This window comes from Saccopteryx bilineata, chromosome 3 (genome assembly GCF_036850765.1).
Source record: "Saccopteryx bilineata isolate mSacBil1 chromosome 3, mSacBil1_pri_phased_curated, whole genome shotgun sequence".
NCBI lineage: Eukaryota > Metazoa > Chordata > Mammalia > Chiroptera > Emballonuridae > Saccopteryx > Saccopteryx bilineata.
Window position 1 is genome coordinate 16733480 of NC_089492.1, and position 21590 is coordinate 16755069.

A 21590-nucleotide genomic window follows, 5' to 3' on the forward strand; every position below is an offset into this window, starting at 1 on the left:
CTGTAACTCCATTGCTTGGCAACTGAGCTGTTTTAGGGCCTGAGGCCCAGGCCATGGAGCCATCCTCAGCACCCAGGGCCAATTTTGCTTCATTTGAGCAATTGCTGCAGGAGGGGAAGAGAGAGAGAGAGAGAGATGGGGGGCAGTGTGGAGAAGCAGATGGTTGCTTCTCTTGTGTGTCCTGACTGGGAATTGAACCCAGGATGACAAGCCAGGCCGATTTATGATATTTTCAACTTATGGTGGATTTATTGGATGTAACCCCATCCTAAGTCTAGGAGCATCTGTACAATAGAATGCAAAAGAGGAATTCTCAAATCACTTTGATGAGCCTGCGTTTATTTATAGGATTAAAGCCAGGAGCTCCACCTTGCAGAGTCAACTATTGGGAGACTAGCTCAGTTGACCTTGCCAGCCTCGTCTCAGGTGTATCTCTCCTTTGTGTCTCCTCTAGCTGTATCTGACTAATTACTGTTTCTTGAATACATTATGGCCTCAGTGTCTTTAGTCACTTACCCCTTTTGCATGAAATGTCCCTGACTCCCTCCTAGGAAATGTTATTCATTCATTAAGGGCCAGTTCAAATGATGCTTCATCCCTAAGGTCGGACATGACTGTTCCAGGCAGAATTAGCTTTTCCATCCTTGCTCTCGCAGCACTTTAATCTGAAAGAAGCCACATCGGTTGTGATCTCACCTGCACTGAACCAGGCAGACTAGGTGAATCGGAGCCCATTACAGAGCACCCTGATTGGGTCTCCAGGGGCTGGGTGAATTGGACCCATTGCATGGCTCTTCCGTGAGTGGGGACTGAGTTCAGTGACACTGTGGTGTCTGCTCTTGTTCGGGCAGGTCATCATGCAGAAGGGCAGTCATCATGAAGAAGGACGGGGGCAAGAAGGGTCCAAACTTGTTGGCTCACATCACACACGTGTGTTTTCCATAAATGACCTCATCTGGTCTTCACTCCTCAAAGTAGGGCTTACTGTCCTCGTTTTGTAAATGAAATCATCTGAGGCTTCAAGAGGGTAAATTACTCAAAGTCGATGGTGGAAGTTGGTTTCAAATTTGGGTCTTTCTGCCTGGAAAGCCTGTGCCTGTTCCATTCTGGAATCTGTGTTCTGGGGAGGGAGGCAGGAGGGAAGGAGGATGAGAGGGAGGAAGGGAGGATGGAAGGGAGAGAATGAAGCAGGTTCTGGATGAAGCAACAGTGTTCTCACTTGAGAGCCCCTCCCCAACTGTCTTCTCTTGTGCTGTGGAGTTGAACATGGACTGGGCAGAAAGTGGGGGCAAAGGGGGTAACTTAAGAACAGGGTTGGGGAAGATGGATGGGGAGCATTGAGCGTGGCAACCTCTCCTCTGCATGGCATTTATTTGTTCATTCTCTGTCTGTGGAAGTCTCGGATTTGTCCATGCTCTCCTGACCCAGGTCCTGTCCTTCCAAAAGACCAGCTCAACAGACTCTGTGTTCTGGAATAACGTGGGGAGGAAGATGACTAATACTTGGCAAACTCTGGGGCAGGAAATGTGAAACACGTGCCCGCCTGGGGTTCCTTCAAATGTTTCTAATCAACCAACCACATTTTACTTGAATCCTTTATGGCTTCTCTGAAATTTGTAGTGAAATTAAAAGCCAAGTGTAGCCCCAGACCAATTTGTGGTTGCTCTAATAACTATCCCCCTCCCTGACTCCTTCCACCGCATAGTGAAAATTATTATCGCAGTAAAATTTCTTAGTCATACTTTCCAAGGGGTTGATATTTCTTAGCATGTCACATGGATAAATCTCATGTGAATATTAGATCAGTATGGATGTATGGGTCTTTGCATGGATTCCGACAGAAGACACAGTTGAAATTAGATGTTGAAAATCCTATAAGTAGGATGTACTGAACCTTCAGTTTAGTTCAAAAACAGTTTGAGCACCTTTGATGTGCACCGACAATAAGGGACACCAGAAACTTGGTATGCAGAGATGACTTCTGCCTTTGTTTGTCATGAAAGTCTATAACTTGAACTGAACTCATCTTAAAGTGAACTCACTCTCTTTACAGTCCAGAGCTCAGTTGATGGCACCATTAGGGATCCAGTTGCTGAAGCCAGAAACCCTGTAATCATCTCTGATTTCTTCTTCCTTTTATAGCCATACTTAATCAAATCCGAGAGACTTTTCCTCCTGTATGTTCCTTGATTTTTCATCCTCATTCCATTGCTATGATCCCTTCCTTGGTCCATATCTTCATCGTCTCTTGCCTGGATTGTCCTAGTGGCCTCCCTTCTCACTCACTGTCCCCCAGATGTTCATCTTTCTTCCCCTTGATAGATCAATCACTCATAAACAAAATATGAATTCAACTGTCCTCTGCTTAAAATCCTTCATGAACGCCCTATCACCCACAGGATGAATGCCAAACTCCTCACTGAGACATGTGAGGTCTTCCATTCTCTTGCCATGGGTGTCCTGTTGGGGGAGGGTGAGCAGACACAAGAATGAAGACACATTAGAAAGATCTGCATCTTTTTATTTGGAAACATCCATCAAAACTCAAAGAAAAAAAGGAGTCTGATGTGTTCAGTCTGTAAAATGGGAAAGCTGTGGCTTTGGATGAGCTAAGATGAATTCGCCATTCTTAAAGGTCCATCTTTTCAAGTGCATTTTGTGAAGGCAAATATATATATGGCACAAACACAATAATTGCCCCTTTCTCTGTGGAGTATATATTCAAAAAACCCCAGTGGATGCCTGAAATCACAGATAGTACTGAACTTTTATCTTTTCACTTAATGCAAGCACTTTATGTCTTCGCTTTGACGTATTTAAATTGCCAGCATCATGAGTCCTGTGCTTTGGGGCCATGATGAAGTAAAAAAATTGTGACTCGAACCCAAGCACTGGGACACTGCAGGCATCAATCTGATGACCTACATGGCCACCAAGTTACTAGTGGGTGGGAAGCATACACGACCTGGATACACTGGACAAAGGGATGAGTCACTTCCCAAGCGTGATGGAGAAGAACTGCACAAGATTTTATCATACTACTCAGAATGGCATGCCATTTAAAACTTCTGTATTATTTCTGAAACTTTTTGTTTACTAGTTTTGGACTGCAGTTCACTGCCAATCACTCAAACCATGGGAAGTGAAATCACGGATAAGGGAGAACTACTTTCACAGGACGATATGTAATAAAATCTTGGAACTCTTTTAGTCAAAATGTGATGTCCATTGGAATCATAAGTTCAAGTTCTTTTACACATATTTATGTACCCATCCATTTATTCATTAATTTCTTTCATCAACAGATATTTATTGAATGCCTAGTTGAGGAGATTACAAAATACCATGCTTTTGAGAAGAGACAGATAATTAGGCAATGATAAGACTGCAGAATAAGCAATCTGTTATGAAAACAAAAAACATGATGCTTTGAGAACACATATTAAGAGCACCTAACCCAGTCCAAATGGTCAGAGAAGATGATGCTGACGTGGAGAGCAGATAGAAGAATGTGACTCACCCAGAGGAAGAGAAAAACGAAAACAAGTTCAAGCGAAGGAGAAAGTGGGCAAAGGGTTAGAAGCAAGATAAAGGGAGAATTTTGAGGGTAGAAATAGGTGTGGGGGTATTAATATGAGCCTACAGCAGGAAAAAATAAGCGTTCCATGGGGTGCCGCTGGCCCTTTTTAGGCCTGAAGCAGAAGCGGGCCCGTGCCAGGCTCATGGCTGGCCATGTGGAACATGGACCAGATCCCAGCTCACTCAGCTCCTTAGCCACAGACCTTAGTCTGTAGGCAACAACCTTGACCAGCTTATTGTTAACCTATACGAAGGAGTTAATTCTTCATCTTCGAGACAGTTGGGAAGCCTTGCAGGGAAGTAAGCAGACGAAGCAGGTGGTCAGGTTAGAGAGTCTCAGGACGATCTCTCTGGCTGAAGCATGGAAGATGTGTTAGAAGATTTCAAACTGGAGTCAAGGAGGGTATTTAGATGACTTGCTCAGTGGTCCAGTTGAGAGATGTTGGTGGCCTGAGCTGCAGTAGTAGCATTTACTGGAGCCGGTACCATCGTAAGTGACTAAGGGGAGCTCAGCAGTGGCTTGAAGGAGCTAGGCAGGAGGTAGGGTCTTGTCTGTTCCTGCCAAAGGTCTGCTTTTGTGGGCCACACAGAACACTGGGCTTCCAGGACTCAATGAGAAAATAGCTTATTTAAAAAAATACATGTATTGTGCTATAGTTAATATTTTTAAAACCATATATATTGAATGTATATATTATTTGATGAGTTTGGACACCTGCATGCAATGATCAAAGTTGCAAACATCTATCACCTCTGAAGCGTTCTTCATAATTGATATTCAACAAAGGAGTGAGAACAAAAACAGAACAAGATTTTGTTTGTACCCTCACCTGGCCAGAATAAGTGTCCCCAACATCCTTTAGTTGTTTAATAAGCTCACCTGAGCCTGACGGGGATGTTCTCCTTTGTGACAACTTGTTCTGTTTTCCTTCCCACTGGAAATGTTCTCACAAGGCAACTGAAAAATCTCATTCATGACCCCACAGAGCAACTCAAGCTTCCCCTGGTTGTGCAATCTCACCAAGTTAAATTTTTCCAGGCGCTCGGTTGACCTGGTGTGGGCGAGACATGAGCAGGCGTGGCGGGGGTGTAATTAGCACAGAGAGTCAACAATAGTGGGATCAGCCACATTATGCACGGCTCACAAAAATTAGGGGATCAGGGAATGTGCAGATACTCCAGGAATTTCAGCCTTTTGTATAGTGCATTTTCACCAATAAAATAAAAGTTGGTTTTGCATCTCATTTGCATAATTGAACAACTTTCTTTGACTTGTCATTTACTTTGCTGATGATTTTGTTTAATAAAAATGTTTCTTTTTTGATTGCTTCATATTCATTTTGAAATATCCCCTAATTTTTGTGAGAGGTATAGATCTAAACCATCAATGAACAAACTATTCATTCATATTTTTTCTCATTTTCCAACCGTGTTTAAAAATCTATGGTTTCAACCAAAGGACAAATTCTTGCCATCGTAGAACAAGCTGTCAGGAGAGGTGATTCCATCTCCAGTATTTTCCTTTCTCAGTCCTTGGGGAAGTTGATAAGAAATCATCTCTGGACCTCACTTCCTTGCCTCAAAATTTATTTCAGACATAAACATCCCGTGCTTCTGGGAAATGTTTGCATTGTGAAGTGTCAGCACACAGGAGGCTCTTCAGGTGCATCTGTGAAGTTGGAGGACGGAGCACTGTGTGCAGGTCCAGGGGTGTTCACAGGAGACGCAGAGATAAATAAAGGAGCCCCTGTGTTTCACCGGTCACGGCCCAGCAGCAGAGAGGGCCATGTACATAGGGATAACTGGGCCCCACCTCGGCACTGTCCCCCAGGCGTGTACTGAGAACTGTGGGGTCGCGGAGGGGAGGGATGCAGGAATGAGATACAGCTGAGCAAAACCTAAACAGAGGTGGGCTAGATGTGTAGGAAAAGTCCAGTCAATGCAGTGGAAGTCAGATGAAGGCCCTCTAATGACCCCCACCCTTCACTCAAAATAGACACTCAATGCTTACATGCAAGAACAGCTTCCCTGGGTCGGGCAAGATCATTCTCTGATTGGCTGGTAGCAAATTGGTCTATTCTGTGGTCACGTGCTAGCAATGGTGTGTCTGACCATCGGATTGCCTGCACAAGTTCTGATTTCAGATGTGCATGAGAGACAGCCCGGGAGTGCTCAGCAGAGATGCCTCAGGCTGTTCTGGCCAATAGGAATAGTAGAAGGAAAATAAAGGAATTGCTGAAGGGAAGTGCAGGTGAACAGACGAGACCCAAGGTCTATGGAGCCAACACTTGGAGAGAAAAACTAGGTTCTTTCCATCAGCTTCTATGCCAGGGATGGTCCTAACTCACCTCCTCCCCGCACTTTTCATTAACAAATGCTCTTCAGCCTCCGCTGAGTCATGTCACTGTTCCCACTCTCACCAAGCAGATCTCAAATGACCACCTGGCAGTGGATACCAGCGTGGTGTCTAAGTTTTCCTAGGATAACTGTTTGCCTCTTTTTTAAAAAAAGCACCAGAACCCTCTTTCCATATTAAATTGTACACAGAATAACAATATATTAACAGCTAGGGTCAAACGGCAACCACTACAACAGCGTGAACATTTATCAGGCATTTATTGTGTCCCAGGTGTCGTAGTATGGACTTGATATGCATCTCCTGTTTATTTAATCTTTATAATAATAGGATGATGTGGTGCTTGTAAGGTCGGAATTATTTTTATCCTCTTTTTAGAGCTGAGGCAGCTGGGAAGGAAGAATTCCAGTGCACACGTGGCAAACTTGGAGTCTGAGCCGGCGAGCTTGCCCTCCATGTGGGGTCCTAACAGCAAGGAGGTCCACCCCAGCAGTGCCCTGGGCTGGGGCTGCGGGGGTAGAGCTGCACCGCCCTGGGGTCCACACCCTGCCTTGATCCTGTGCTGGCAGGTGCAGCTGAGCCTCTTTATCCTCCTTGCCCCAGCTCAGAAAGTTGGGTAATTTACCAGGTTTCTGTGTAAGTATGGTCTAAGAATACTGCCTTGATTGGCCCTCCAAGATCTCTGCAGAGCCCGAATTCTGTCACATTGACTTAACGTGAAAGGGATGCTTATGGCCAAATAAGTCTCCAAATGTGGAACAAGATGCCAATCCCAAAGAAAAAACAGTTATTATATGATTCCACTTCTATGAAATAACCAGAATAGGCCAATCAAGAGAGACAGAAGGGAGATTAGTGGTTCCCTCAGGCTAGGAGGCTGGGGAGTCATGGGGAATGACTGAAGCAGAGTGATGAAAATGTTCCAGAGTTGACTGTGGTGATGATTAACTGTGATATCTTATAAACCATCGACTTGTATAATTTAAACTGAGGAATTGTATGCTATGCAATTTATAGCTCAGTAAATCTGTTAAAAATAAAAACAAAACAAAAAAAACAAAAGCACTCTAGAGCATCTTTAAAAAGTCATTCAGTGTGTTAATCCATTAGTGTGTGAGTTTATGCCATAGCATCTGCAGAATGCCATCTCTGAGTGGGCAGCCTGCACAAAAGCAATCATGACACAGCAGCATGACGACTCGAACGGGGACATGTGCGAGGAGAGACGAGGCCCAGATCCCTTGGGCATTGTGAGGAAGATCTCACAGAGCAGATGGTATTAAGCCCACAGCCAGAATTTACCAGGCAGTCCAGCAGGAGACTCCTTGGGTAGCCGAGAGGGGGTCTGGGTGTTCTTCGTAAAGCTAGCAGCATATGAACACTTGAAGAAATGAGAGTGCATACTTGTTTGGGAGTTGGCGTGCCTGAATGACAGATCACGTGTGGAAGGACCAAGGGGAGAAAGATTGAAAGGTAAGCAGGTAAATGACTCCATTCCTTGACTCATTCACTCACTCATTCCGCTATTGAGCATCCCCTGTGTGTCAGGCAGAGGTTAGGGTGGTGGTCTTAAGCTTGGCTTTTAGAATTGCCAAGAAAGCTTACAGAAATGATACCTCCGTCTCACCTCCCAGATAAATTGTCTGAGGGTGTGTTGAGTATTAGGATTTTTCAAAGCTCTTTGGCAATTTTCTTCACAGTCACTGTAGAAAACCAGTAGGCTGTATGATATCAGGAGACAGAAAAAACAACAACAAAGAGTCTGACCTGTGGTGGCGCAGTGGATAAAGCGTCGACCTGGAATGCTGAGGTCACCGGTTCGAAACCCTGAGCTTGCCTGGTCAAAGCACATATGGGAGTTGATGCTTCCTACTCTTCCCCCCTTCTCTCTCTCTTTCTCTCTCTCTCTCCTTTCTCTCTAAAAGTGAATAAATAAGAAAATCTATAATCAAAAAAACAACAAAGATTAAAGCAAAGAAGGTATCAGCACTTGGAAGCTGACAGTCAAATGTCTCCTGAGAACCTACTAGGTGCACCCTGGGCCTGGGCATACAGCAGTGAAGAAAAGAAAAGGGTCAGTCATCATGAAGATTCAGACTGGTGGAAGCAAAGAAAATAGGAAGTAAGACAACAGAGGGGTCTCTCATTACAACAGGGGATAAGTGATATGATGGGAATAGAGAAGGTTAACAGATAGTAACAAGGGAGAGGGTAGTTCTCCAGGTTGGCTGCTCAGGGAAGGCTCTCTTTGAGGTTATTTTAAGCCCAGTTCTAAAGGAAGGAACCAGCCTTAGAATATCCATGGACAATATGTTCCAGGCAGTAGATACCTGTTGGTTGTGTTACAAGGAACAAGTGCAAAAATGTAGTTCATTATACGGAAGAAATTTGAATGTGTTTCTAGGTTGTGGTGTTTTATTTATCCTTTTTTGCCCTGAATCAAAGATGTTGACTGTATATAGGCGTTTTATAAAGGTTAACTGAATACATGAACTCAACTCAGTAGAGAAGAAACTGAAAGATACGGGGATGGTTGATGAAAGAAGGTTCTGGAGGAAATTGGTGAGAGGGACTCCATAGCCCACAGCAGGAGGGGGACCCCTGAGGTGGGAGGGAAGGAATTGAGGCTGGAAGGCAGGGGTAAGAGGCAGCGCTCCCTTCTGGTGGCCGCTGTGCTGTTCGCTATGGAAGGCGAGGTTGTTTGCTGAAAGAAAGCCTGACAGGAGTGGGCTCAGCGTCCTGAAGTGGGGGGAACAGTGACTGTGTAACTGCAGAGGTGGGCTGACCAGGGACACTTGCACAGAATACAGTGGCGCTGGGCACTCAGCCAAGGCTGCAGGCCACAAGTAAATGGGGGTGACTAGGGACACAGTCGTGTGATGATTTGTACTTCTAACAGATAATGACCTCCTGGGCAGGGGTTTGACAGGCGTGGGTGGTAGTGGTAGGACAGGAAATGAACCAACAGAGGTGGAAGAACAGAAGGACTGAAACCGATGCGAAAGTCTAGGCTGGGACATACAGGAAGTACAGTACTGTCATGAAGGAGCTGGACCGGAACCAGTGAAAGGAACAGATGAGTCCAAAGCCAAAAGTATGGGAGAAAGGAGAAAACTAGAAAATATGAGCTCCTTGTTACTTTCTGGTCAGCAACGCACACATTAAATTATTTTCAAATATAATAGCTACCTTGGATTGAGTACTACAGTATGTTAGAGGGAAGGCAAAGAGTTTTACTTAAATAATTGTACTTAATCCATAACATAGCCCATAATCTTCATATTACTGATGAGAAAACTGAGACTTTAATGAGGTTAAATATATTGCTCATGTTTTTGTAGCTAGGAAGACAAAGTGCACCTGTCTGATGACGCTAATGTGCTTAACCACCAACCTAAGTTAATATTATATATATATAGTTATAAATATATATATATATGTATATATAGTTATAGAACAACATATGACCCCTGCATCATTTTCTTGTGAGTTGGTATTATATTAACAGTCACATTAACCTACTGGACCCTCCAGGATAAATTCCATATTTCCTAGAGCAACACGGGAGGCTGGTCGGAGCCCAAACCCACACCCTTCTCTCTGGATGCAGCCTCCCAAGCCCCATGCCTTCACGTGCAAAGACTATTTTCAGGTTGCGCAAGACACCAGGGCAACATTCATACATGGCGTCGTCTGGGTTGGCAATATTCTCCTCCTCCAGGCAGACTTCTAGGTCTTCCAACTGAGTGTATCACTCCCTTTCCCCTTCTCTGAGCTGGAAAACATGGGAAGAAAACCACCTGGCACAGGCAGGTGACCCAAGGACCTCTCTGCGGACACTCCATCATAACTTCCCTTATCACACGAAAATTCTGGGATGCTGACACGTGTTCAGGGTTGCTGTGCCACCCACAGTGCGCCATTCCCTTTTGTTTAGCCCCCCCATCTGGGAAAACCTAGCAAAAAGGGGGGGTGCACAAGGCTCTGAGTGTGGCTAGGGTTATAGGGTTAGGCTCTGGTAGCCACCTCAGGAACCCCTGGCTTGTACCCACATCTCTGAATGGCCAGTCTGGTTCCCATGGCATCCTTCTTGCAGCTGCCAAAGAGAATAATTTAGACAGTAAAAAAAAAAAAATGTAGTCAATGAATTCAAGATATCTGTGGGTATCAATAACCAAAATAGTGGCTTACATTAAAACAACTTTTAAGTCACTTTCATAATTCAAAAATTTGAATAATTATAGCTACTGTTGCTTTATGTGTTCTGATTCTATGTTTTGCTATAACTGAGTTATGTTACAATTAAGTCGGCGTGGTCCGTCCCCCGCAGGGAGGTGGGTGATTTGTGCGCTTGCACGGGAAGGTGGTTGGGAGGACCCAGATGTCACTTTCTGGTTGGGTGATTGGACAAATATTTTATTTTTCTGGACCTTCTGTTTGTTTATATTGTAAAATGGCAGTCACAGCAGCAGCGCCTTGGCATTGTCTGGGAGGTCAAATGACAGCAGGACTCTGAAAGCCCCTTTGTCAGCTGTAGCATGCTCTAGGGGGAAAAAACCTAAATGGTGTTATTATTCCTGAGAGTGTTACAGGAATTTATACACTATAGGCCTGCCCACGTTTAACCTGGGAATGCTAATTCCAGGAACTTGTCAACAGCACAGCAGGAAACTTCTGCAGAGAAATCCTTCTGGAAACAGGGTAAGAATTGCACAGAATGAAGGAGAAATGGCCAATGACACCTCCCGGGGAGTCTCCTTCACTTGATCTTAGCCCAGAGGCCCAGAGCGGTCCCCAGAGACTCCCCCTTGAAAGACTGAGAGATGAAAAATTAACTTGACACTGTTGGGGGTGGGTTTGTGGACCGCTGCCCTGGATGCCCGGCTTTCGCCTCGGGACACTTTCCTTCCCCAAAGCCATTTTAGTCAAAGGTCATGTGTGAGTCTTGTCAAAGGCCAGCTTCCAATGGAATCATTGTCCCCCGGGACAGCGGCCCCCTGACTACATCTACATTGGAGAAATCCCAAAAGCAAACGGCCCAGTGCAAACAAGAGCAGCCCGGGGCAGCGGTCCCGGGGCAGACAGCGCTCACAGGTCCGCGGCGCGCAGCAGAGGCCGCGTCCGCAGCTCCGGGGCCGGAGCAGGCACCCGGACGCCCGCAGCATGACCCGCCGCGCCGATCGGGTACGGTAGGCGCCTCTCTCTTCCCGTCCTCCCTTGCTTGGGCTCCCGGGCCCAAGCTGCTGTTCCGTCAGCCCAGCAGCCTTGCAAAGGGCCTTCCGATTTTCAGGAAAACGGCCCCCCGTTGGGCTGCGTTCCCGTGCACTCAGCTGGAGCCGTTTCCAGGCGCGCAACGTGCAGAGAGCTGAACTCGTGTCGAGTTGTCTTTGCCAGAGAATGTTTGGGTTTGTAAATCTGTATATCTCGGTCCTGGAAAACGAGCCGGTAGGACTGGCAGAGAGGGGCCATGCCCGAGTCTCAAAACCGTGGCCAGTGGGAGCCCGCGTGGGCACAAGCCAGTTGCACCGTACTATGAACTCTGTCCTCTCGGGGCTGCGAGGCGTTTTGTTTATTACCTGTTGGACACGGGCTTTTTGCAAGAAGGAGTTTTCTTTTTTTAAAGCCATCTGTTTCATTAATGTTCTCTGGGGTCCAAAGGAAGTAGAATCATCTCACAGATGGAGGGAGCCCCTTCGGCGGGGCAGGGTCCCGCGCGGGCCCCTCCAAAGGAAAGACGGGGACTAGCGTGCACAGAGCCCCGCGCCCAGTCTCTTGGCCCTTTGTTCTTAGCTATTTAAACAAGCCTTTCAAGTGGACCCAGCTAATTTTGGATAAGAGTCGAAGGAGCCTGGGGTCACAACTGAGTAGGAGGGCTTTTGATCTGGACTTGGAAATCTCCCAGGGCAAACACAGCAGGTGGGAAGGGTCGGCAGGGGCAGTGGGCACCTCCCGCGTTCAGGTGCGAGCGGTGGGTCAAAGGGTTTCCGGGATGGCTGCCCTGCCACACTCTGGTTTCACTTTAACAGGGGAAGCCCGGAGCCCATTCTCACTGATAAAGGCAATGAAAACAAAAGCCTTTTCTAAGGCTCAGCAGGACCAGAGGGAAGGGGGCTCTGCTGTTCCACGTGTTTACGTGCTGATCCGCACACCCGGTTCTACAGAGGATAGGAGGTTTGCCACGCTTCCACTCACTGGATGTTTTGGGGGGATTCTGCCCTCCCCCCCAGCTGCCATCTCCTCCTCTTCCCGACCAAATTTTTTCCAAGAGCGACATTGGCTCTCTCCGTGCCCTCACTACCCAGTTACTCCACTCAGCTGACTGGTGGCGTGGGCCTGGCCTCCGCTTAGGAAGACACACCTTAGGCAGGCCAGCCAAGACCTCTTGATCGCTAAACCTTTCCCCCTAGTCTTTCCAGTGGCATTTTTGAACTGCCGGGCATTCCCTCTCTGTTTTTTGTTTGTTTGTTTTTGTTTGTTAACCCTGCCCCGGATTTCAGGAGACCATGCTTCTCTGGTTTCTTTCTGACCTCGGTTACTATATAATGCCTTTAAAGGCCTTCCCTTCTCAGTGTTGGGGTATCTGCTGTTTCTTGACTCTCCTCCTTTTTCAACCTGTAGTCTCCCTAGATGATCTCATCTACTCTAGAGGCTTGGCCACTACATACAAATCCATCGCCTATCCTAATTTTCTCCCTCGTACTCGCCTTTGCTACAGAACATCTCCACTTTGATGTCCTATGGAGTACCTTGAAGTTCCCATATGCAAAACTGAACTTGTCTTCTCCCTCCACCTCCCAGGTCATCTCCTCCTTGTCTATGCTCCACTGCTCAAATGACATTGCCACTTGTCCCAGCCAGACACCGGTATCATCCTCGGTCACTTCCTCTCTTTCACTCGTAACACTTAGTCCATCACTATCATCAACTCTACCTGCTTAATGCAGTTCATACACATACCTGTGTCTCCAACTCTCCTGCTACTGTGACATGGTCTTTCCAAAGTGCCATACGATCACGTGGGTCTTTTCTGAAAAGTCTTCAGTGGATTCATACCTTTTTCCTTTTGAGAATAACGTTGGGGTATACAGGTTCTCTGCGACTTGCCTTTTACTTTCTTCTTCGACCTCATCTCTTGTCATTCACTCTGTCTCCACATTTTAATGCATATGCCATGCATGTTGTTTGCAAGTTTAGGCATATTAAACTGCTTATTAAACATGACTGTCCTCATCCTTCTCTCAGATCTATGTCTAACTTTATTTCTCCTTGAAGATTCAGCTGAGAGTTCACTTTCCATCTGTCCTCTGGAACGGATTAGGTGGCCCGCCAACAGGCCTCCAACGCTTCCTTTATTCCTTTTGTAAGAGCATTTACCATTTTTTTTATTGCAGCTCTTTACTTGTCTATCCTCCACTGGTCTGTAAACTCAGGAGCAGGAAGCAGCTTTTTTTTTATTTTAGCATCCTTAAAACCTGGACCCAACTGGGAAGCTCAGTGAAGTCTTGGGAATTCTTGTGCAATTCCTGTCAATGTCTATTACATTCAAGTACTGAATAGGATAGCGATGATGCAGAAGCATGTCTGGAAATTATCGTCTACATTAGGAAAGAAGAATAAAGATCAACCATGATTATCAGAAAAGGCCCAGTGCTCCACTTATTTAACAAAGGAAGGGTTTACACTTTCTACGTATTTGAGATAAAGCCCTAAGTTTCCGTGTTTACCAGTTCCCTGTCCAATTCACACTCCCCTGCAGTGTTTCTCCCATTGCTCCCTGCAACTATCCTGACCTTGCTGAAGGCCAGGTAAAGGTGCATGAAAGGCCTTTTGCAATTTTGCTTTGGCTTTGTGAAGGCAAAGGGATCCTTTACAGGCCACAACCTGGCGTGGGAAGAGAATACTGAAGGTGAGGAAACGGGTGCTTCTAAGAGAGCCCTTTGAGAAGCAAGCGTCAGAGGTAGAAGCTGGTATCTTTGGTATCAGAGAAAGTGTCCAGAGACCTCTGAAGGGACAATTCGCAAAGGTTTTCTAGTGAAGATGGAGGCTTTGGGAGAGGCTTTGAGAGACTAGAAGGAAAAAATTCAGTTTTTATTTTCTTTCTTCTTCTTTCTTTTTTTAATTTTAATTTTCTAAAGAGAGAAGTTGCATTCCAAAACTATAGTCAGAGAGGTGAATGATAATTAAGTTCTATAGAAAGTTGTTTAAATTGCAAGTTGTTTTTGTTTGAAGCCATGGTCCCTTTGAGATTTGGATGTACATTAATCTAAAAGAAATGCACAATATATATCAGGTGATACTTTTCACAAAGTTTCGAAGAGGTTCATACAAGTCTATCCTTGAACCCCCTTGAGTTATTATAAACCTCAGGTTAAGAATCTCTAATCAAATGATCAATTCATTCAATAGATATTTGGGAGAGTAGATGGTGATTAATAGGAGCCATTGAAAGTCCAGTTATTATTATTATTATTATTATTATTATTATTATTTTAGTGAGAAAGCAAAAAAGAGAGAGGCAGATAGACAGGAAGAAAGAGAGATGAGAAGCATCAACTCATAATTGAGGCACTTTAGTTGATCATTGATTGCTTCTAATACATGCCTTGACCAAACCAGTGATGCCTTCCGTAAGCCGGTGACCTTGGGCTTCAAACCAGCGACCTTTGGGCTCAAACCAGTGACCATGGGATCATGTCGATAATCCCACGCTCAAGCTGGCGACTCTGCACTCAAGGTGATGAGCCTGCACTCACCTGTGCTCAAGACGGCAACCTCGGGGTTTCGAACCTGGGTTCTCAATGGCTCAGGTTGACACTCTATCCACTGCACCACTGCTTGGCTAGGCAGCATAAGTCCAAATGATGTCTATTTTCTCCTTTGAGAGGATCTGAGTGTCATGAGTGGTATTGACATGAACTTGGTGTCACAGGATCTGAGCTCATTCCTGCTCTGGCTTTTACTAGTTGTAAATTTACTTTCTCCCTGAGTGATAGTTTTAGTATCTATAAAAAAGGAATAACAAGCGCTGGAAGTTTTAACTAAAATAAAGTGTGTGAAGGCACCTGGAACATGGTTATACTCACTTCATATTAATCAATTAAAAACATTGATTTCAAGAAGGAACCAGATCTTGTGATTTTTTTTTCTGGGTGAGAAGGGTGTACTGGGCTGGATTAATGTCTCACTGAATGTATTTATTAAAGGAGAGATGATTAACAGATGGATGTCTTTGGTGGTATGCTGCTGAATTCTCCCTTCATTCTTATTTTATTAATATAATTGATGTCCACGGAGGGATAGCACACTGATCACATCTGCTCAGAGAGAAGGAATAAGAATTAGGAATCTAAAAGCTTATAAGTTGTAGTCTATTTTGACTTTTTATCTTTGGAGGAGTGTGCAGAGATGTATATAAAATGTATTGTGACTGGATCCTAAAAGTCAGTTGCAAATTGGTATGTGTTCGTATGGGAGGTTGGAGGGGGCTGGCAGTGATAGGTTGAGAGAGAGAGAAGAGAGGAAGCATGGGGGTGGGGAGGGAAGAGAGGGTAGGAATTGGCTTACAGAGGCTGAGAAGTCCCATGATCTGTGATCTGCAAGCTGGGGAGCCAGAAAAACTGATGGTGTAATTCAGTTCAAGTCCAAAGAATTGGGCAGCTGATGGTGTAAGTCCCCATCTGAGTCCAAAGGCCTGAGAACCGGGAGTTCCGATGTCCAAGGGCAGAAGCAGATGGATGTCCCAGCTCAAGTAAGAAGAGCAGACTCTCCCTTCCTCTGCCTCTTTGTTCTGCTCAGGCCCTCAGTGAATTGGATGATGCCCACCTGCGCCTGGAGGGCCATCTTCTTCACCTAACTGACTCCAATGCCAATCTCTTCCAGAGTCAGCCTCACAGACACACTCAGAAACATTTCGATGCATCCCTTAGCGGCCCAAGCCAATGGACACATAAAATGAACCATCGCAGAGTCTTTACAGAGGTAATCAAAGTAAAGTGAGGTCATCAGGTGGGCCTTGCTCCAATATGACTAATGTCCTTATAAAAAGGGGAAATTTGACACAGAGACATGGAGAAAGATGATAGGAAGAGACAGGGGAGGAGGTGGCCATCTGCAAGCCAAGGAGGGAGGCCTGGGCCAGATCCTTCCTCGACAGCCCTCGGAGGGGACCCATCCTGCCAAAGCTCGATTTTGGACTTCCAGCCTCCAGCGCTGTGAGACAGTGAATTTCTGTTTTTTAAGCCACACTGTTTGTGCCGTTTTGCCATGGCAGCCTTAGCAAATGAATACAGATTTCATGGGAGCATAATCCCCTTTGCGTGGTTGCTGCTGGGACCATGCCATCCAACATTATTTTGCTCTTCAATCCCCCAGAGGTTTTGCTGCTGTTCATGGGATGGTAGATGACAGTGGATGGCCATTTATCAGTTAGCAAACCATTGTCATATCCATTATCTCCTCTGATCCTGGCCAAAGCAGAAGAGATGGGACTTCTCAAATCCATTTCAGAGATAGGAAATGGAGGTTCAGAGAGACTAAGTGAGTTATTCAAGTTTGCACAGCTGAGATGGGTAGAGCGGACAAACTGTTGAAAACTAAATAAGGTACTATTTTAATTAATTAAAACATGATGCCTTTTCCCTTCATGGACATGTCACACATCATCTTCCTTCCTTCAAGTCTGAAAAGACCTGGGTAGTGGCATGCTGAGCTCTTTTTTATTTCTAAATCCCCTAAAAGTGATTTTATAACCCTACTTGTTGGGGGCTGGCTGCAGTCTGAAGGTACCGACTCCGTCCACATCTTCATTATCAAATATTTGTCGGGAGTTGAGGCGCCTGTGTTTACATGCACAGAACATTTCTCCTCCACCCAGAAGCTCTGTTTACGGACAAAATGGGCTTTCTCAGTACACAGTTTGATTACCGACAAACCTAACTGCAAAACTCTTAGACATGTTGGATGTAATGGAGTTTTTCCATCATTAATACTGCTCAAGCATTAATTGAACATAGTGACGTGAGGGGCACCTCACATTTTCCAGGAAGGTCCTCGATTTTAATCAGCAGGAACAAATGCAAGATTATTGCACTTTTTCCTTGGGTGACCTAAGCTTGTTCTTGGCACCGGTGAGCGCAGAGCCCTGGATGTCTCATCGTGTTTCAGTGGCTCCTACCCAGGGGACTTATTAGTTTTGAACCTTAGGGATAATTCCATAAGAATGTAATTTTTTCTCCCTGGAAGAACAAAATGTTGCTTGTGTTTGGTTATTTTATTATAAATAAAACCAGTGATTCCCAACTTGTGGAGCCATAGAGGTCTATAAGTAGGGTTGTCAGATTTTGAAAAGAAAAAAAAAAGGCAACAAAACAAAACAGACAACAATAACAACAAACCAACCAACCCAGGCTACCCCTGTTAAATTTCAATTTCAAATAAACAATGAATACCTTTTTAGTATGACTATGTCCCAAAGACTAAAAATATTATAAAAAAGTATTGTCTCTGGCAACCCTACCTATAAGGTCATATTGGGGGTAAAGGGTTGATATTTTTTCCAAAGTCTATGAAAATTATACATTTACCCAGGAAGGCTTCAGACCATCTCATGTTGACACCATAATTCAAGTACCTTTTTTTTTCTTTTTTGGGGGGTGATCAAAAGAGCACATTTTATTTTTTCTCATATACTTTAATGTATATTCCAAATTTTTTTATTATTAATTTTAATGCGGTGACATTGATAAATCAGGGTACATATGTTCAGAGAAGACATCTCCAGATTATTTTGACATTTGATTATGTTGCATACCCCTCGCCCAAAGTCAAATTGTCTTCCATCGCCTTCTATCTGGTTTTCTTTGTGCCCCTCCCTTCCCCCCACCCCATCTCTTTCCTTCCTCACCACCCCCTTACCATCACATTCTTGTCCATGTCTCTGAGTCTCACTTTTATGTCCCATCTATGTATGGATTCATATAGTTCTTAGTTTTTTTCTGATTTACTTATTTCACTCCGTATAATGTTATCAAAGTCCATCCATGTTATTGTAAATGATCCGATGTCACAATCAAGTACCATTTTTGATGACTTGTTGTATTCTGGGAATCAAGCAGAGCACATACATTGTTTCATGTAATCTTCAAAACCAGGCAAACGACAGCCTGCAGGTCAAGTCTGGTCACCACCTGGTTTTTAAATTATTTTATTTTTTATTAAATTAAACTGGAACACGGCCACCCCCATCTGTGATTGCTTTCACGCTCCGATAACAAGCCGAGTCATTGGAATACAGTGGTTATGTATGGCCTTCAAGACCTAAAATATTTATTAGTTGGCCCTTTATAGAAAGAGTTTGCCTACACCCGCTCAAAATCACCCTCTGAGGGAGGAACTGTTATCCCCAATTTTTAAAATGAAAAATGAAGGCCCAACAGGGTTTAACTGGGAAAAGTCTTATAATTCTTAGAGTTCAAACCAAGATCTGTTGAATTCCAACACTTCTGCTCTTACTACCACTCGTCCAAAGGCTGATTGTCAACTGTGTTTGTTGAAAATGGGTTTAACAATGGGGAAGCTGATGTGTGATGTCTTATTACCAATGCCCATCTCAAAGACAAGGCAGACGGGATGGTGTATTGGTTAACAAGTGAGGCTTTGAGCCAGACTGTTGAAGCCCCAGTTAGATCACCCAGCTTTTCTGCACCTCAGTTTCTACCCCCATACATTACAGATGGTAGGTGATAGTACCTATTTACAGGACTGTGGCTGGAGTTGAGTGAGAGATGTCACAGAGCTCCCACTGGGCAGATAACAGCTAGGAGAGATGCTTTTCCAGCTTCTTCGTGAGAGATGGCTTTGGTCCGAGTACATCTTTTCATCCTTGGCTGGCTGTGTTTGCTTTGGTATGGTGTGTTGTGAGATGTTACAGGATGTTCGTCCAGTGTTTGCTGGACCCTAAACATCTTATTACTGTTACTCCTGATAATTACACTTCTAATATCCACTCCCAGTAGCTCCAGGTTGACTAAAAATGTAGTCAAGCTGCTGGAGAATGACCTTCCTAAATAACACAAGACAAGCATTTTCCTCAGCAATACCTCAATCTATAATTTGATCCTTAGGCAAGAAACAAGGGGGAAACATCAGTTTTTACCTGTATCCCTCACCCTCCAATGTATATTCTTGTTTCTGGAATCGCCAGGAATAAAATCTGTATATAGTGCATGTTAAGCATATTAGAATAGAATAGCCTTGATCTCTGGAGGTGATGAAGAGATAAGTTTGTTCCCTGAGAGACATGGGGGTGTGGAAGGCTTGAAAGGACTGGAAACACACTCGGCGTAATAGCAAACAATTCAATGGCCAGTCAATATGGTGGCCGGGGCACCTGGGGGCTCTGCTCAAGTCAAGCACATGCATTTGTGTGGACCTCATCCATAGGACTTTACAATTTTCCCAGCATGTCTTGGGTGCCTGGGAACAGGAGCCAGAAAGTGGCATTATTTCCCTAGGGTTGGGGCTTAGCACTCTGCTAGGATCTAGAAAACTCTTGAGAACGTGAGCCAGGCTGGGGAGTGATGGAGGGAGGGCCCAGGCACCCTGCTGCAAACCTCTCAGAGAGAAAAGTGGCAGTATGGTTGCCTGATCCCTTCTCTGCTCTCTCTCAGCACTCTGCTTCTTTTTTCGTTCCCCTTTCTTCACCATGCTCTTCCTTACTTTACTCAGCTGCTATTAATTGAGTATCCCTGTGTGCCAGGCAGTGTGTGCTAGCCTCCAGGGATACATTGGGAGGGACAGAGACTTGGTCTTTCACCTCGGGGAGCTCACAGTCCAGTGAGGGAGGCTCATATGCCCGGAGTCGGGGTTGGGTGTTGCAAGAACCGCGGTGGAGTGAGAAAGAGAGAAAGAGCACCTGGGCTGGGAGGCAGTGCGGTCAGGGAAGTTCTCTGGGCTGAGACTGAGAAGTGCAATGGGCCAGAATTTCTAGGCTCGGCCATCTAGTAAGTAGCAGGACTGGACTTTGAATCCAGGTGTTTGCCTGACTCTAAGAACTGCCTACTTCCCACTGAACTCTCAACCAGTGAGAAGTAGACCGTTCTCAAAAAGTTTCTCGTTAGCTCTGTTGTACTCCTACAAAGCATTTTGAGCAACAATAAGAAGACAATCATTCATTCGGCCATTCTGGCAATTTGCCATGAGTTAGCCTCCACGTGCTTGTCAGTGCTGGTAAATGCAAAGTGCAGCTGTGGGCACCAAGCTGAGTGCTGGGAAAGGCATCCTAGGACTGGAGTTGGGTGATGCAGGAAGTGTCTGCATGCTCTTCAGATTCGTTGTAATGGCCCCTTTACTCCCTAGAATTATGGCCTTGATTAAAATGCAGGCATGCGCACCCCACTTGTTTATTGCTCTCACTCCTAGACAAACACAAGTCTAATACAGAGGACCCTAAGTCTGTGCAGGTCACAAGTCTGTGTGGAAAGACGGGTGTTTTGGGGGGAGTTAGGCGAGTGAACGCTGAGAGTGACTTGGCACTCTGGGGTTCAAGGCTAGGATTGCCTCAGTGCTCATCACACACTGCATACCACGGCCAAGGGGAGTCAGGAAGGTCTGGAATTAGACAGGGCATCCGTCTTTCTTGGGTGTTTAGAGTTCTGTCTGTCTGGGGAATGCGGCTGGTCTGAATGCAAAAAGTTCAGCACTTCCGATGCCAGATGTAGAACATTTGGGAGATGATGAAGACACCATCCTTGTCTTCGCGGGTCTTTCGGTTTAGTCAGAAGCATTTCTGATCTGAGAAACTGAACAGCGCAGGCGAGGTGAGGTGGACAGAGCAGGGACTTGGAACCACTCACACTGGCTTGACATCCTCTTCCACCAGTTGCCGTGTAGCCTGGAGCGAATTGTTTCTTCTTTCTGAGTCTTGGTTTCTTTACTCCTAACATGGGATTTGATACATACTTCGTGCAATTCTATACTTTAAAACGCTAAATGTTGTAATCGTTGTTGCTGTATTTATGAATGTTTTTTTGTCAGAATATGGCAAATCCCCTCTCTAACATGGACTGGGTGACTCTGGGCAAACTATTCAAATTCTTCTTCTAAATAGGATTATGTGGCCTTACTCGTGTGGTTCAAAAGCTAACTGCAGTCTCGCCATCACTCTTGCCTCCCTATTTATTCTTTCTTTATAGCTTTTTATCACTAATTGACATAGGTATAAATTTTGTGTCTTTTCCATCCAAAAAAATGTAAGCTCCACAAGCAGGTACGGTGTACCACTCACAAAAATTAGGGGATATTTCAAAATGACTATGAAGCAATAAAATATCCCCTAATTTTTGTGAGCAGTATATTTGGGTTCTCTTGATAATTGTTGGTGTCTTTGGGGCCTAAAAGAATGCCTGGAGCACAACAGGTTTCCAATAAACTATTTGCTGCAGAAATGGATGAATGAGCAGGTGAATGAATGCCAAGTCCTCTGTTAAATGTTACAGGAGCTGTTGCTGTGCTTGGTGTCATTAGAATCTGGTGCGTGTTGAGAGAGGAGTCCCTTGTCAGGCAGTGACCTTTGTTCACAACACTGGCATCTCATCAACTGTCCTGCAGTTGGGGATAAAACAACCAGGTCATTGTCAATGGTAAGGTCACATGAGAC

At 45.0% G+C, this 21590-nt stretch overlaps 1 protein-coding gene across 1 annotated transcript in view; it reads left to right on the forward strand.

Annotated features, from left to right (window-relative positions):
- The first annotated feature begins 10878 nt into the window (after positions 1-10878).
- The window catches only part of ENPP2 (ectonucleotide pyrophosphatase/phosphodiesterase 2), a 104496-nt gene continuing 93784 nt past the window's right edge, over positions 10879-21590 (forward strand). The window contains exon 1 of the mRNA XM_066265765.1: positions 10879-11119. Coding sequence (XP_066121862.1) covers positions 11099-11119 — 21 coding nt within the window. The 5' untranslated portion in view covers positions 10879-11098. The remainder of the gene's footprint in view (positions 11120-21590) is intronic.